The sequence below is a fragment of the Clinocottus analis genome, unplaced genomic scaffold (assembly GCF_023055335.1).
Source record: "Clinocottus analis isolate CAN_PGR_092001 unplaced genomic scaffold, fCliAna1.0.p SCAF_1, whole genome shotgun sequence".
Lineage (NCBI taxonomy): Eukaryota > Metazoa > Chordata > Actinopteri > Perciformes > Cottidae > Clinocottus > Clinocottus analis.
Genome location: NW_027175820.1, coordinates 5529577 through 5546017, shown reverse-complemented (window position 1 = coordinate 5546017; position 16441 = coordinate 5529577). Strand labels below are relative to the sequence as shown.

The following is a 16441-nucleotide window of genomic DNA, read 5'->3' as shown; positions in this document are numbered from 1 at the left end:
GCCTCATCAAGCAAATCTGTGTAATGTTCCATTAAGTTAAATATTGTATATGAAGATCAAATGAATCTGTGTAAAGTGAGAGGATTGCTCATAGTGCCGAGTCCACTGAGAATCCAAACCAGCTCAATCCAACACGAAACCAGCTCCACATGGATTTAGTTTTTGTTCTCAAGCTGCTCGTGAACGTGTTCGAGCCCTGGAGGTTCACTCCAGCCCGTCCACAAAAAGGATTTCAGGAAAGCAGCTTAGACAAGTCAGGTGTACCTTCCCCCACCTCTCCATCGACTGGCTGGAGGAGAAAATCAAACATCCAGCAGCTAAAGAGCCAGATGTCTTTTCTTCTCAGAAGCCGGTGTACATCAAGCCTGAGCTGAAAGTAGATGACCTCCAAAGAAAAAAGACTAATAGATTATTTGTGTTCATCGACAGATCTGTAAAACTAAGTTTCTCCACAAAGAATCACAATAAAGTGCCACTTTAAATTGTGTGTTCTTGTGTCTTACTCATCAATACCAAACCTAACATACAAACATCTGCAATGCACCTTTGAAATTGAATTCATCTCTAATTTGTCTGCCTGTCACTTGCTCAATGCTGTCAGTACGCTAACGGTTAGCTGTCATGCAAAAGATAACTTTTTTTCCTAAAGAGTCAAGAGGGATTACAACTTCCTTGAACGTTTATTGTATGTGCATAGCTGCATACATGTGCGCTTGCACGCATGCGTGATACACTTAAGGCTCCTGCTAGGGGTTTAACAAAAAATACTTTACCAGAGATTTGAGCACAAGTTTCTTGGAGGTCTTAAGTCATTCTGCATAAAAAAACACTGCTGTGTAGACTTGTGAATGTTGTCTATTGGGATTAAAGTAGTAAATAATGTGGCGTTGGTGAGCAGCCAATATCTGTAGATGGAAGAGGACAGCGTCATTGGACAGATCAACAAAACATTGGATTTTGACTCAGCACAGCGCCGGCAGTCAGTGTTTTTTAACCAAGACCCCGAACCTGAACCAAGAAGTCCAATACATACAATCTAGAGATAATCATAATAACCTTATTAATGTTGTTTTCCATGTTCTGAATTCTATTTACACCAATGTGCACATTGGTGTAAATACACATTGCTGTCAGTGTTTGAAATATAATAGAAAAAAGGAAAATCTGTCATAAATACTTGTCTGTAGAGTTTGTTAAAATGAACTGATGATTCAGATCTGAAAATGACTCATAATATACAATAATATCCTTATGTTTGAAATATATCTATATCTTTAATAAATACTGGTTTTAGATGATGAGGGCTTAAGCTTCAGATGTAATAATTGGGTTTGGCCAACATGTAAAGCTTATTGAATGCTCGGTAAACCCCCGCTGGCTTGAAGCTTGTACACGCTCATGCTTGGCTTCGCTACAGATGACGTGCGAGCTCCTCACAAGAAAAGCGTTGAAGCGATGTTCGTTGCATTATTCTCCGATACACCAGAGAGTGTACGAACAAAATGTACTGTGGAGAAGCAAGAAGACATCGAGTGTACGCAGCAAAACCCTAAAAACCAACCGACAGGATGTTGAGGAAAGATTTACTGTGAACTTGTAACACAAACGTGGACTACGTTATTGCCTTGGTACAAGCCCTGTAAAGAAAGAAGTCTGTATCACATGGTAGATGTCTTAGACCATCCAGAAGCATCTAAAAATGAATTTGCCTTTTGTGTTTAATCCCTTGTGTTAATAGAACAAACAACTAGCTCTAAACCTTATCCCCTTTTGGAAACCTGATATGTTGAAAGAAAACCCTCATCACCAGGCTGCAACCGTGAGAGTGGACCAGGTTTCACTCTTTTGGGGGCAAGCTGAATACATGATACACACTTCAAAGTGTCACAGAAGAAATAATACATGAAGTTTTGAAATTCAAACTAACATTTCATGCTGCAGTACCCATGAACTACTCCTTGGCCTCCGAGAGCGTTACATTTTATTCATGTATGAATCAAAATTCAGATTAGGACCGTACTCATACCAACGTTATAACACTATATTATTATGTATTCCTGACCCATGCTGTAGAGTCATACGCTCATGAATGCAGAGAGATCAGAGCATTGGCAGCGCCGTACTGTGAGTGTAGTCATTAAAACATCCACCTGTGTTACACATCGTGAGCCCAGGAGTCAAGTACATCCACCGTGCATGTATATTTTATGGGGGAAAAAATTCAGAGAGACTTGATTTCATCGCACATCTAAATCATATCAATGTGGGCATTCCTGCGTCAACTTTAGTGATGTTTCCGACGCAATGAAGGCATTTTAGTTGAAAGGTATTTATTGAAGAAAACTATGTTCTCTGACTGGGCCTCATTTTAAACAGCAGCCAGAATCAGACGCTCTGCTGCAAACGCACAGACCTGCTGTGAAAAGAGGAGGCGGTCCAGATGGCGCTATCAATTTAAACACTGCGGATCAGTGTGACTGTAAAGATTTAAACGGCTGTTTTTTTTGTTTGTTTGTTTTGGGAGGGGTTGGGGTGCTAATCAAGATCAGATGTGATCATAGTGAAAGTAAAAGCTGCTACTTGGAAGGAACTTCAATACAAACAAGATCACGGATTGGGAACAGTGATGATTAAATGTTTGCTTGAAGTTAATCCTGAGCGTAGAAATAGAATAGAGAAGAAGGGACGTGTGACTGTGCTCCACCAGCATCCAATCCCTGCTAGAAAACAGTCCCGCGTTCAGTCACTTCGATTCTTTTCGACAATTACAAGATACAACATGTGAGGTAGCGAGATTTAGAATCATGCTAGGTGTTTCCTTCTGCTTCCAGTCTTTATGCTAAGATAAACCTGGCATGTTTATCTGCCATCCAGTGGATTAGTTACACAGTTTAACCATCACAGTGTGAAATACTACTGAAATACAGTACTGCTGCTGTTCAGTACAAACGATGCAATTAGGACATCAGCATTAATGCTTTCTGTTTCCTGATACGTTTACATAGTAAACATCAAACCTATGCGGAAACTAACAGGAAGAGAGCTAGTAACGCTGCTAACGTGCTAACATACGGAGGTTCCATCAAGTTACATTGTGATGCGTTCAGGCTCTGTTCAGTGAAAATTAGTAATGGCCAAAGGTACATTATTACGTTGTTATCTTAAATTATTAACAAAATTATTAAACATGTTATCTTGTAAAATGTTGTTTTTGGCGGGAAACCTGAATAGATCCGTTTGAAAGGGAATTTTTCACAGCAACATAAAATAGATATTAGATATGAATTATGTTTTGTTTAACTTCCTTCTAAACAGCTTAAAATACATCATTAAAATTACTAATGAAAAGATTTTGTATTCACTAAACAGTTGTATTGTGGATTAATGTGCAAATAATCATGATCGATGACTATAAGAAAGAGTAGTTTAAATTATTTTTGAGGTGAAACAACCTTGTGGAGTCTTGCCAACCAGCTGCTGTAACAAAAGTAAAATGATCTTTATTGGCCTATGGATTGACAATTGGTACCTGCAAAAAAAAGCATATCTAAAATTTATATTTGCTTTCTCTTTTTCTTTTGTGCTGATCCGATACACAACTTACATCCGTGATACAATCTAAACTGTGAGGTTTAGGATCCGTTTGCACCCCTATTAAAATAGACGGATGAAGCCAGCAATGACTTGATAGTAATGGGATATATATATATATATTCTATTTGTACACACACAATTCTGTAGATGTTCCTATGTTTATATCTTCCCCTCCCATGAGCTGAAAAATCTGACCTCAAAATGTTCACCAGCATCAATTCCCAGCGTTCCCTTTCCTTGATCCCTAGCCTCCCTTACTGCGGCCAATCTTCATCACAGAGCATTCTCTGGAGCGTAACAAGGGTTCATCGTGACCCAGAGAAGCTGAAACTTCCCGGCCGTGTTAGAAAGTGAACAGAAACCTGCCTCAGTAAATGGAGCCCCCCACATGAAGGCTTTTTTTTCCTTTTTTTGGCCTTGCCCTACTTCCAGAGCTCATTAAATAAGAACTTGTGTTCAGGCTGGAAATAGAAATAAAAGTTGGAGGGGAGAAACAATAATTGTGTATTTAGCCATGTAAACCGTATTGCCTCTGGGAGATATGGCAAGTGGCCGTAGTGCGAGTGTTTGTACGGCGGATGTTTCTAACACATGCGTCTGATGATCCTTTCGTATACTTGTCACTGTTTTTCGTTATCATTCTGTGCCTCTGAAGGAAAACCTGCTGTGATTCTTTTGGAAATTCAAAAAGAAGAAACAGGATCTTTGGACTCCGAGGAGTGCAGATTTCCTCCCAGAGCAGCTGGATTCTTCAAACATTGCTCTGAAATATTAAACACCGAAACTCTTTAGTGGAGGTGATAATTAGCCTAATACCACGATGCAGTGTGATTCATGCGAAATTCACACTTTTTTTTCTTTGAAATGTTCAAAGAATTACGGACCATGTGCATCAAAACAGTTATTAAAAAGAGACAGGGTTGAGGTGAGCCAACAGTCGCCCAGAAATTAAGTGGAAAAACAGCAAAAATGTTTCAAAGGAAATGTCATGCCGACCAAATTATGTAAACTATTAACATAATGAGAAAATATTTTGAAGTAATGCTAATTACATTTGTTGTCAATGTATGTCAGTTGTCCATATGTACTATGGGAACTAAACCACAGGTGGTATTTTAGGATACCTTTAATTCTGAAAAGCATCTTAAACCCTCTTTATTCCCTCAGTAAACATTGTAAACATGAGTTTATGGTGTCAAGCTCTAGTTTCAAGTCTTTTTTAACACAGCATGATGTTCATTTATAAATCACAAAGGGATTAGCAGCATTTAACCAAAACCACAATATTTACCTAACCTCAACCAGCGTGCTTTGCCTGGACCTAAAGACAAATAATACGTAGTATTTTAGTAGTATTTCAGTAACTATTTATCCATATCTGAACCCAATGAATGCCCAAAAGCAGACAAGTTATATAGGTGGGGTGGCAATTTTGTTATTGATTCAAATATTATTTTAAGTGCATAAAGTTTTCTACTTTTTTGTTGGGTACAATATGGAGTTTGTCTTCAAACGTATCACTTTTACTGGCGGCAAACATCTCTGCGCTGGTGTTATTTTGGAATCTTTCTGGGAGCTTTCTCAGCTCACTTGTTTGGTTCAAACGGCTCAATGACGTGAAAGCAAAGTAGACTCACTCACTGAATTATGAGAGTAGATATGTGGTTTAAATGAATATGCTTATTGAGGGAACTCTAAGGAAGGCGATGTTCAAAAGAGATCGGTTGGAACAATCTATATACCCCTATATAATTATGCAAGATCATTTGGTGAAAATACCAACGTGTTAGCACACGAGAGCAGAGTTCCTCTCATACATGGAAAAGATAAAAGACAAATTCCTCATTAAAAAGCGAGTGAGAAAGAAGCGACCACACAGCCGCTATCCTTCCTTTAATATTACAGTAAGACATGGCCTGCTTCCCAATCACTTTGCATTATTCATCATTTATCAGGTCCAGTTGCAATCAGGACTAATAATGCTCATGAAGCAGAGCAGTCACATAAGTACATTTGGTGCAACAATGTGTTACACGATCGCCATTTTATTTTCCACGCCGTGGGTTCTTCATATGAGGATGCATGATGACTGTCACCAAAACCACCCCATAAATCAGTTACCAGTCTACATGACTGACTCTTGCTTTGTTCGCCATAAGTCCGTGTGAATATAAAACAGATCTGAAAGTGTTATTTTTTGGTAAAATCATTTTGTACTAGTTATGACCACTGGAAACTGTTCAATATCTGCTCTACTCATATCCTATTTCTATAAGCTACATGATAGGAAGTCATTCATTTGTAGAAGAATGGTCAGAGCGGCAGCCATTTTTATGTGTACTGTGCCATCGCGACCGGCTAACGGTTAAACAAAACTGACTTATAGAGAGTCGCAGACTCACTGAGTTGAGGTTTTGTGGGTACGACTAAAATGAGCAGTGGAGTTACTAAATGCCTCATCCACACTCTTGTCACAGCAAAGTAAAATCACATTATTCTGCTCATTTTCTCTGACCAATTTGCGTTGTTTCCAACCATTTGCGTCAGTGCCTTGACTAGTGCCTTAATCTACTCGCAGAAAAAAATTGTACCGCTTTTGTTGTGAACGCAGCATTAGCTTTCTTCCTAGAGAGGTCAACAACAAATCGCCAGTCAAATGACTGCTGAAAACACTCCCGTTCTAAATTCATGAGATACACCAAGCTGCAAGTTAGCATAGCTTAGCATAAAGACTGTAAGCGGAAGGAAACAAGCCTGATTCTGTCCTAAAGTTACACAATATGCCCACCAGCATCTCTAAAATGCTAAAATCAAAAAAATACATATTATTTCTCACTTATGTCAAAAAGCGAATTCTCGTGACTGATAGCGGGACGGTTTTCTGGCAGAGATTAGTCGCCCGGCAACCAGCAGAGATTTCAGGGGGTTATTGTTTGATGTCAGGACACAATTTGTCATTTTTGCCTTTCTTTTTGTTCGTCTGAAGCAAACAAGGTATGACATGTTAATTACTGAGCTTTAGAAGTGCTAGTGGGCAGATCTTGTTTTCGTTGCACAGAGCCAGACTTCCCCATGTTTCCAGTCTTCATGCAGAGCTAAGCTACTTGGCAGCTGGTTTTCGCTTTCGATTCAAGCAAATGACCATATTTTCACAAATGTGGAGCTATGACTTCAAACTGGGTTGTTTTGGAGGCTCAGATTGTTTTGCTCCTCTGATGATCCAAATGTGTTTTTGTTCATTAAGGTTTTTTTGGGTGGGGGATTTCTCTTTCTCAAACTTTCTTGTAAAAAAAAAACAAAAAACAAAAGCCACAACAATTCTGCAGCTATTTCTATGCATCGTTTCAGTTTTTTCGGATGAGTTTGATTGTGTTCTCTGCCTCGCTGACAGCTTGACACTTCTCTGTGTTTCCTCTGCAGTTGGGAGGATGTGGCATACTAGGAGTGGGAGTCTGGCTCTCCGTGACCCAGGGAAACTTTGCCACCCTATCATCATCCCTTCCCTCTCTGTCGGCAGCCAACTTGCTCATTGCGGTGGGGACCATAATCATGGTGATTGGCTGTTTGGGCTGTGTGGGGGCCGTCAAAGAGAGCCGCCCCCTGCTGCTGACGGTAAGTCTTGTGTGGATGTGATGCCGGTCTCACCCTCATATTACATTTAGTTGTTGTTTGCATGAAAAAAAAAACATATATATATATACATCTTAAAAGGGACCACATACAGTTGAAACATAAATGTATTACCATTTGATGCACAGTACCAGATTTTAGCTATCGCTTATTTGCATCTGCAGTCCCTTAACAGACCAGGACAAACATAAAACAAGAGCAAATAGTTCAAAGTAAGTAATACAAACAATTCAAAATAAATAAAAGAAAAATATTTAAAGTAAGTGATCCCAACCATAATCATTTTGCTCAGTGAGTACAGTGTTGACCAGACTTCAACAGATTTTTCAAAGTTTTTTTAAAGTGTTCATGGAGCTGCAGCTCTTCACCACGTCAGGGTGTTCCACTGATTTGTTTTTCACAGTAAAGGATGATTGCCCAAATGCAGTGCGGCGAAATGAAATAGTGCAGTCTCGTATAAAGGCTATTCTCGTGGATCTGACCGTGCACATATTTGTAAATAATCTAAAATTTCTAAAGCTCAGCAGATTGTGTATCTTCAGTATCCAACAATGATGGAAATCAAATGGCTTTTTGTTCGATGTTTTTCATTCCAGTGGTTTTAAGGTTGTTTCACCAGCCTGCCCCCAACATTTGATGCAATATGATATATGTGAGAGGATCATGGCATGCATAAAAGTCTTCGCAGCATCTAGCAAAAGACAGTTTTTAATGTTTGTAATGTCATGTTTTAAATTAGCCAGATTATACTTTCTAGTTTTGACCATTCTTTTAACATGTTGTTTGCAGTTCAAATTTTAGTCCAGTATCATGCCAAGATATTTAAAATCAGTAACAATATCAATCCTTTCACCTTTGATAAGAATATCAGCTCAGGAGGTTGTGTCATGGTTTTGGAGAAAAACATCCCTTTTGTCTTGTTGACATTTAGACTCAGACATGACTGATTAAGCCAGTGTGAGATCCTCTCCAATGTATTTGTTAGCTTGGCAGCTGCTCACTCAGGAGTTTTTGCGTGTGTGCAAACAACAGTGCCATCTGCATACATTTGTATTTCTACATCATGACACTGTTCATGGAGATCATTTATATACAAACGAAATAATAAGGGATCCAATACTGACCCTTGTGGAACACTCATTTTACATTCCAGGTTTCTGGACAGTGCATCATAAACTTTAACACATTGCATCCTGTTTAATTGATATGAGGACATCCATGCCAGTGCTTCAGACGAGAAGTTACATTTTGAGAGTTTCGATAGTAGAACATCATGAATAACTGTTTCAAAAGCTTTACTTAGATCTACAAACACAGTACTAACTACTCCTCCTTTATCGAGGCTTGATTTAATTTTCTCTATTACGTGCAAGGTAGCAGTTTTTGTGGAATGATTAGTTCTAAAACTAAAATTAGTTGCAAACTGCACACAATGTAGTCTAAAAGTGCTCGTGTCAAGAAATGTTGTCAGTTGTTGAATGACGACTTTCTCTGCAACCTTTGACAGCACTGGCAATATGCTTATCGGCCTGTAATGACTGCCTTCAAGGCGGTCTCCAGATTTAAAAACAGGTGTAACAATGGCACATTTCCAGACATCAGGGAACGAGCTGTGCTTAATGGACAAATTAATTAAATGAGCAATGGGGGGAGTTAAAGTATCTTTGTGAGATTTCACAAACATGGTGTCAAATTGAAAAGCATCTCTGCATTTGGAGCTTTTTCGAGAGCTTATGATTTTGTGAATTTGTGCCTCGTTGGTCGGTACCAGCTGGAACATCAGACCTGCAACATCTGTTGGAACAATTTCCAATTTCCCTTTTGTAAAGGATTTTTCCTAGCTCATATACAGACTCCAGGAAAAAAGTATTCAGAACAGAAGCAACAGAAAGATGATCATTAATTAACTCTCCCTGTACTTTAAGTTTAAGAACTTCTGAGTTTGCTGTTGCCTTTCGCCTCATTCAGAATATTGAGATAAAAATGGGATTTAGCTAATCTTAGCTGATGGGTAACTTTGTTCCTTAAACCTTTATAAATAAGCATGTCAGTGTCTCTTCTCATTTTAATTGCCTTCTTCAGTGCAGCATCTCGAGCCTTCATTATAGCTTTCAGAGAATTTCATTGAACCAGGGTAAATTGTTTAGTTTTTTGGATTTTATCAGGACCCTTACGTTAAACCTTTCCCTCACAGAGTTGATATTATGAGTAAAGTTGTTGAAGTTTTCTGGCGAATAGTGTTAGGTTGTGATCTGATAAGCCAGCGATTACATTATAATTTTCAGTTGTTCTATCTGGTTTGTTAGTAAATATTAGATCAATTTGCGTACTGAATTGTTTGGCAATCCTCGTTGGGCCTTTAACAAATTGTTCTCGATGAAATGCGTAAGTGATCATTTTTAGTTTTTTTCCTCTTTGATTTATCTTCCCAGTTTACATTAAGATCGCCCATCAGAATGAATTCTTTGTTCAGATTATACTCTTTCAGGACGTCTGCCAGTTGATCATAGAAAGTGTCATCTGCAGCAGGCGGTCTATAAACACCTAGAATGTCAATGGACATTTGTTGAGACAATATTATTTTTATCCCTACATTTTCTAACATGTTACCTGCCTTGAGAATAACACGTACACATTTTATGTCATCCCTCACGTAGAAAAGCACCCCTGCACTCCTCCTTTCAGTTCTATCACACCTAAAACATTGGTACCCAGGCACCGTGAACGCACTCACAGGAGTTGTTGGTTTTAGCCACGTTTCAGTAAGACAGAGAAAGTCCAGATTTGAGTCCGAGAGATGATGAGTGAGCTGATTGCTCTTTGCCGCAATGCTCCTGATGTTGAAGTGCCCACCAAATAGCCCCCTCGGTTTCAGCTTCGTATCCCATTAGCATGGTTGACAGTTTGGAAAGTTTTGAGTCGTCTCTGCTTCGTCACTGCAGGGTTTCGATACACAGCAGAGTCTGTAGCCGGTTTCATAAGAGGGACAGCGGATCTTATACAGCGGTCTCCGCAGTCCAGCAGCAAACAGTTATCTATTAAGACATTATGCCCGGTGTTAACCAAGTCCAGTCTGTTGAGGGAGAAGCCCGCCTCACTTACCACTGCTGGCACCGGATGAGTACTGGACAAACTCGGGCAGACATCAGCACAGAAGTTGTGCGGCGTTCCAGGAGTTAGTGGGCCAGGATTTAGCTGCACATCTCCGGAGAGCAGGAGTAGCATAACATCACTGATGATTCATAGAGAAATACACTCTGGGTTTCTGTTGCTCTCGATCACTAATTTAAATACACTGGTGAGTCAGCTGGTATTTACTGAGAGCAGCTGCTGTGGAGATGTCTTTCATTATACATTGTATATACATGTTTGTATTTTCTTTTCATGCCACTTTCTGTTTCTACTCCACTACAATTCAGAGGGAAGTATTATACTTTTTACTGAGTACACTTACCTTACAGCTAGTACAGCCTGAACAATTAGTTGTCTCGCTTACCAACTATTTTGATTGTTTTTAAAAAAAAAAATTATTTCTTCTTGAAAAAAAAAGACATTTTATTGTTCCAACTTCTCAAATTATCTGAATGCATTTTTAATATTAGTGAGGTGTCTCAAATGTACTTTAAGTACATTTTTCTGATTTCACTTTTCACTTTTTTAACATTGCAAGACTATTACTTGAGTATTTTTGCAGTACTTCATTAGTACTTTTCTTTGACTTAAGTAGCTAATACTTCTTCCACTGCTCAAAACACTGATGTGCTACGTTTATAAATGTAACTGGGGCATTCAGACTTCTGACTCTCAACAGATACAGAGCTCGCTGCCAAGCTGTCTGAGTGTGATGTGACGCCAAGTCGCTTATCTATGGAGAGGAAGAGCCACCACTGGAAAGACACACTGTCCTTCCAAACATCAAAACATGAGAGAAACCACCTTAGAACAAGCTTGAATAGAACTTCCACAGGAGGAGGTTTCCTTTGTGCTTAATTGACAAACCAAGATAATTCACATTATAGCTGCAGCTGATTCAATCCATAGACACGCATGGTGTAAATTATTCCTCTTCAGCTTACTAAAACAGTGTTGTATATGTAAATAATGGTGTCAAGGCTGCGCTAGCACATGCAATCTCCGAATAAGAAAAAATGACACACAACTCAAGAGGTTACTCGACTGCCAACAATTGACAATGTTGCCTTTGGTGTTAATGCACAATAAATAACTTTATGGCAAACAAAGGCAATGAAGGGGTGTTGGCAATTCCTCCCTATATCCCACAGCAGACCCCCTTAATATGTACACAACACTACTTTACAAAATGACATGACGTTATACTATTACATGTCATCTTGTACTTGCTATATTATATATACATAAGGGTTTCCATATGTATACAGACCAATACTACTGATCTTTACTTAATAATATAAAATATTAATAACAATGTCATTTATACAACTTTTAGACTTGCAGACTCTGTTTTTGTTAATCACTCTCATTTCACTTTGTCTAATTGTGTCGGTATTGCTCTTGCATAGTTCCTATTTTTGTTCTATTTTAGTTCTCTTCTTTGCATTTATTTATGTTTCTGCTGCAGCAACAACCCACACCATCTCTGGGAATCAGTCACCGTGGTTACATGCATTCAAATTACTGGCTTAATCGGACTAAAATACAATTATCCCTTTTATGTGAACACTTTTGTTCGAATAATTGCGGTCCGACTACAATCCAACCAACACCCCTGGATAACTCGATCTGACTCGGTTGATAATTCGGACACCGCGGCATGTAAACGGTGAATTGGATTAGGAACTGGACTGTGCGTCTTTGCGCATGCTCGAGATCCCGCCGCCCTCCTCCCCCCCTGCCTCCCAGGTCGTGACCCAGAAGTCGAAAAAGACGATAAGTTGTCACTGCCGCGAGCCAGTCGGCAGACACAAGCAAACAACGCTATGGACAACACAAGAGGCACCATTTGCATTTGCTGTACTCCTATTAACATCATGCAGGAATAGCAGAGGGATGCAGCTTCACTTTGTTTTCCGTTCGCCATCTTTCTCGAAAGTTTGATGTTGTTGTTGTTGGTAGAGGTGAAGAGGTCAAGCGGAAATGGCTGTATCACCACTCGTTGTAATGAAAACAGCGCCACCTATCGTATCGGATATGACATGCTTTCGGCCAATGATTCAATTCATGCACTGCCATGTATAGTAGGATAATAGCAGTTGCCCCAGAAGATAGCATAGTCCGACTAAAGCAAAATTTGAATTGATACCATCATGTAAACGCACTGACTATCATTATCTGATCTGATCCCATTTGTACACATAATTGAATTAAGCTATGTGAAAATAAAGGGGGAAAACACAGCAATAATGGCAATATAATACAAATATAATCACTATTATATAGCAAGGAAAAAGCATTTCATATTTTCTATTAAAAAGCATATTCTTAATAGGTAAGTGTGGCTTGACTGGGCGTTTGAGATAAAACTCACAGCAGCTGATGGGCCATATGGGGGCCTGGCTTTGTTGTCGAGGGCACTGGCCACTGACACGGCAGCTCTTATTTTATCCAGTTTAATGTCTTGATATATATTTTTATTGCTTCACTAATCTCAGTAGACCAGCCCTGGCTTGTTTGTTTGGAGTTTAACGGTTGGAGCCGTGGTGAAGTCCAGACAGCACTGAAGTTTATAGCAGGGTGTCTGACATGAATTTGCCAAGGGAAAATATTGCTACAAATATCTATTAAAAACAAACAAAAACAAACATACACTTTTATTAATCCCCTTGGGGAAATTCTTCTCTGCATTTGACCCATCCTTGATCAAGGAGCAGTGGGCTGCCCTGTGAGGCGCCCGGCGAGCAACGAGGGGTTAAGTGTCGTGCTCAGAGACACTTCGAGACACAGCCGCCCCAAAATATGATACACCTTCCTCCATACATCTCTATCCCTCCATATCTTTATATCTCTATATCTATCTCAATATCTATATTTTTAGGTCTTTACATACATAAACGTCCCCATAACTACATATCTCTATATATTTCTATATAACTTAAGCTCTATATATGTCCATCTCTCCATATCTCTACTTTTTACATCCCTACATATATCTATCTCTATATAACTGTCTTTTAAATCTCTATCTCGACATATCTCTGTATCTCATTATCTCCATACATCGCCATTTTCTATATTCTATATATATCTTCATATAACTATCTCTACATATCAATATATCGTCAAAGCTCTTAATCTTTATATTTTAACTATATATATATATATATATATATATATATATATATATATAAATATATATATATATCTCCATCTCTACATAACTCTAGCTCTATATATCTACATATAAATACCTCTACTTATCTCTATATCTTACAATTTTAAGTTGATCTATCTTAAAATTGTTATCTATATATCTCCATATCTCTATTCCTCCATATCTTTATCTACAGTATATGTATTTGTATACCTTTATATCTAGCTCTTTAAATCTCTATCTTCACATATCTCTTTCTCTACATATCTCTATAGCTCTTCCTCTCTCTCTCTCTCTCTCTCTCTCTCTCTCTCTCTCTCTCTCTCTCTCTCTCTCTCTCTCTCCATCTGTATATCAATATATATCTCTATATTTTCTCTCGATGGAGCAATCGGTCTCTATAGATATGCATTCTCTAATATGCAGTAGAGGGAACAGGAAGTGATTGATATCAAACATGTTCCTGCTCTAACCTGCACATGTTTTACTCTAATTTTAAATAACACACTCCTGATGAAGAACCCCGGCTCTTTTATGAGATTGATCATTATTATTAAAATCAAACAAGTTCATGTAATAAAGCACCAACGCTGCACAGCATTCATCACAAAGAATAATTCTGTGTGGGTAAAAAATATAATTCCTCATTGTAAATAACGGCACAGCTGGCTGAGCAATGATGAGCTCTGTGGGAACGAGTCTCGGTGTCGATCATTAGCACGATCCATGACATTTCCCCCACAGTGGCCAGACCGAGTCCTGTGTTGAGTCAATGTAATGAGAAGTATGAGTCTGCTTTGATGAGGGAGAGAGCAGCTGGTTCTTCACAGCGATGAGAAAATACTCTTCTTTTCAAATTTCAGGGTTAATTAGCATGTGGATCGCTATGATATATTTAAGGATTTACCGTTGCGATCAGTGCTAGCAAAAGCATTATTGCTTTTTGTGACTTGTGATTTGTAGCAACAAACGTCAGCGCAAATGCTTTTGCACTCCCGTGATCTGGAGGGTTTTCAAAGTCATGTTACACTTTAAATGAATGTCAAACGTCCTGCAAACATAGCAAGTCAATTCCTTGTACAAGCTTCAGTCTGGACTCAGTATTGCAGTAGTTTTTTAGACAACGATACTAAGAGAAATGTTGGATTGCAATATTAATCTGGAAACTAGTCACTCAAGGAACAAGCTCCTGAATACCCATTTTCTGCTTTGTACTATAAGTGATGAACACATTATCTTCTGCCAAGTTACAACAATATAATTGCAAAAGGATGTTTTGGATGGGAAGGTGCAGTTAATTTTCTGGTAAGACTTTCTCAGGTGATGCCATGAAACTGTCTCCATCTTCACAGCATCTTATTCGTTCGTTATGAAGTAAAAAAGGGATGAACAAAGACTGTATAAAAAAGTAGAGGTATGGTCTAGTGATTACAGTTTTAAAGCCACAATGAGGCATTTTTAGGCAACCTGAAATGTTACAATTAACATAAATGAAGTGCAAACACACTGTAAAAGAGTTAATGTTGTAAGATGAAAACACAACTTCAACAACTCCCCGACCAGACAACCCCATAATAGCAACCTGTCAATCACAAAGTAGCCCCGTGCTAGGGCATACCAGCTAAACGTATTTGCCGTTTTAAATTTGCTCCTTTACAAATATAAAAGCAAATTACCCAGCGACTGATCACAAGAAGTGGACATAGTCTCCGTTACATAACTGACTGCTTGTGGACTACGGTGCATTTTGGCCATTTTACTCTGGATTATGTTCCATTTGACTCTAAATGGATCATAATTTACTAAATGAACATCATGCTGTATTGAAGAAGATCTGAAACTAGAAATTAAGACATGAACTCATGTTTACATTGTTTACTGAGGGAATGAATCAAGAGAGAAGGAGAGTCATTTATATAGACTTCTATACAACCAGACGAGTTGCCCCCTGTTGGTCAGGAGAGAGAATGCAGCTTTAACACATAAAGCATAGACTTCTATACAACCAGAAAAGTCGCCCACTGGTAGTCAGGAGAGAGAATGCAGCTTTAACACATGAAGCGTAGACTTCTATACAACCAGAGGAGTTGCCCCCTGGTGGATATTTGAAACTTGGAGACAATACTAAAGTGTCTTCCTTCTCACCTAGACGTAGCCACCTTGATCAACTTAAAGAGAACAATCCAGATCTTACTATGTTTTTGTGTCTAAATGACCAATGAGGACAACACTTTTTTTTTTATTGATCCAGTATTGAAGGAGAATGCTCCAGATGGCAGCCACTAAACCAGCTCTAACGCCAATGCACGTCGAGTGCTTGTTTTTTCCACTGACATTATTAAAGGTGTCTATCAACGTTATGAAAAGAATCCTACAGAGAAATAAAACACTTTTATTTACCTTTCACTGGATCTGCTCGTTTTGTTATTGTCATGTGACGTGTTACCTGAAGACAATGATGGAAATGTGAGCCAGAGTTAAGGAGAGAGGAGTGCCAGTGTTGTAAGAGTGTGTTGTGTTGGCCAACAGAAAGCGTATTAGTGGTATATAAAAGATTTTCAATGCTGGGGCTGAACATTTAGATTATTTCAACAATTTGAATGTGACACAAGATTTCAGAACAGTCAGACCGGATCAAGTGAAAGGGAAAGAAAAAGGTCGTATTTCTCTATCGGGTTCTTTCCATGATGTTGCAGGCACTGTCAATGGAAACAAACAAGTACTTTTAGTCAATGTACATTGGCATAACAGCTCTTTTAGCAGCTCTATCCGCAGCATTCTCACTCAATACTGGCCCAATTTCAAACATTAAGGGCTGCATTAGCTACCTAGACACAAAAATATGAGGAAAGTTACCCTTTAAAATTAATAAGAAAGCAAACCTTTTATTATTTGAGTAGCATGCAGTCATGACATTAGACCACAATT

General features: G+C 38.7%; 1 protein-coding gene across 4 annotated transcripts in view; it reads left to right on the top strand.

The window, feature by feature from the left end:
• tspan4a (tetraspanin 4a) overlaps window positions 1-16441 on the top strand; it is a 132552-nt gene that overhangs the window by 72331 nt on the left and 43780 nt on the right. For all 4 annotated transcript variants that reach the window (XM_068577570.1, XM_068577587.1, XM_068577562.1 and 1 more), the window contains one exon: window positions 7015-7206. In XM_068577570.1, coding sequence (XP_068433671.1) covers window positions 7015-7206 — 192 coding nt within the window. The remainder of the gene's footprint in view (window positions 1-7014; window positions 7207-16441) is intronic.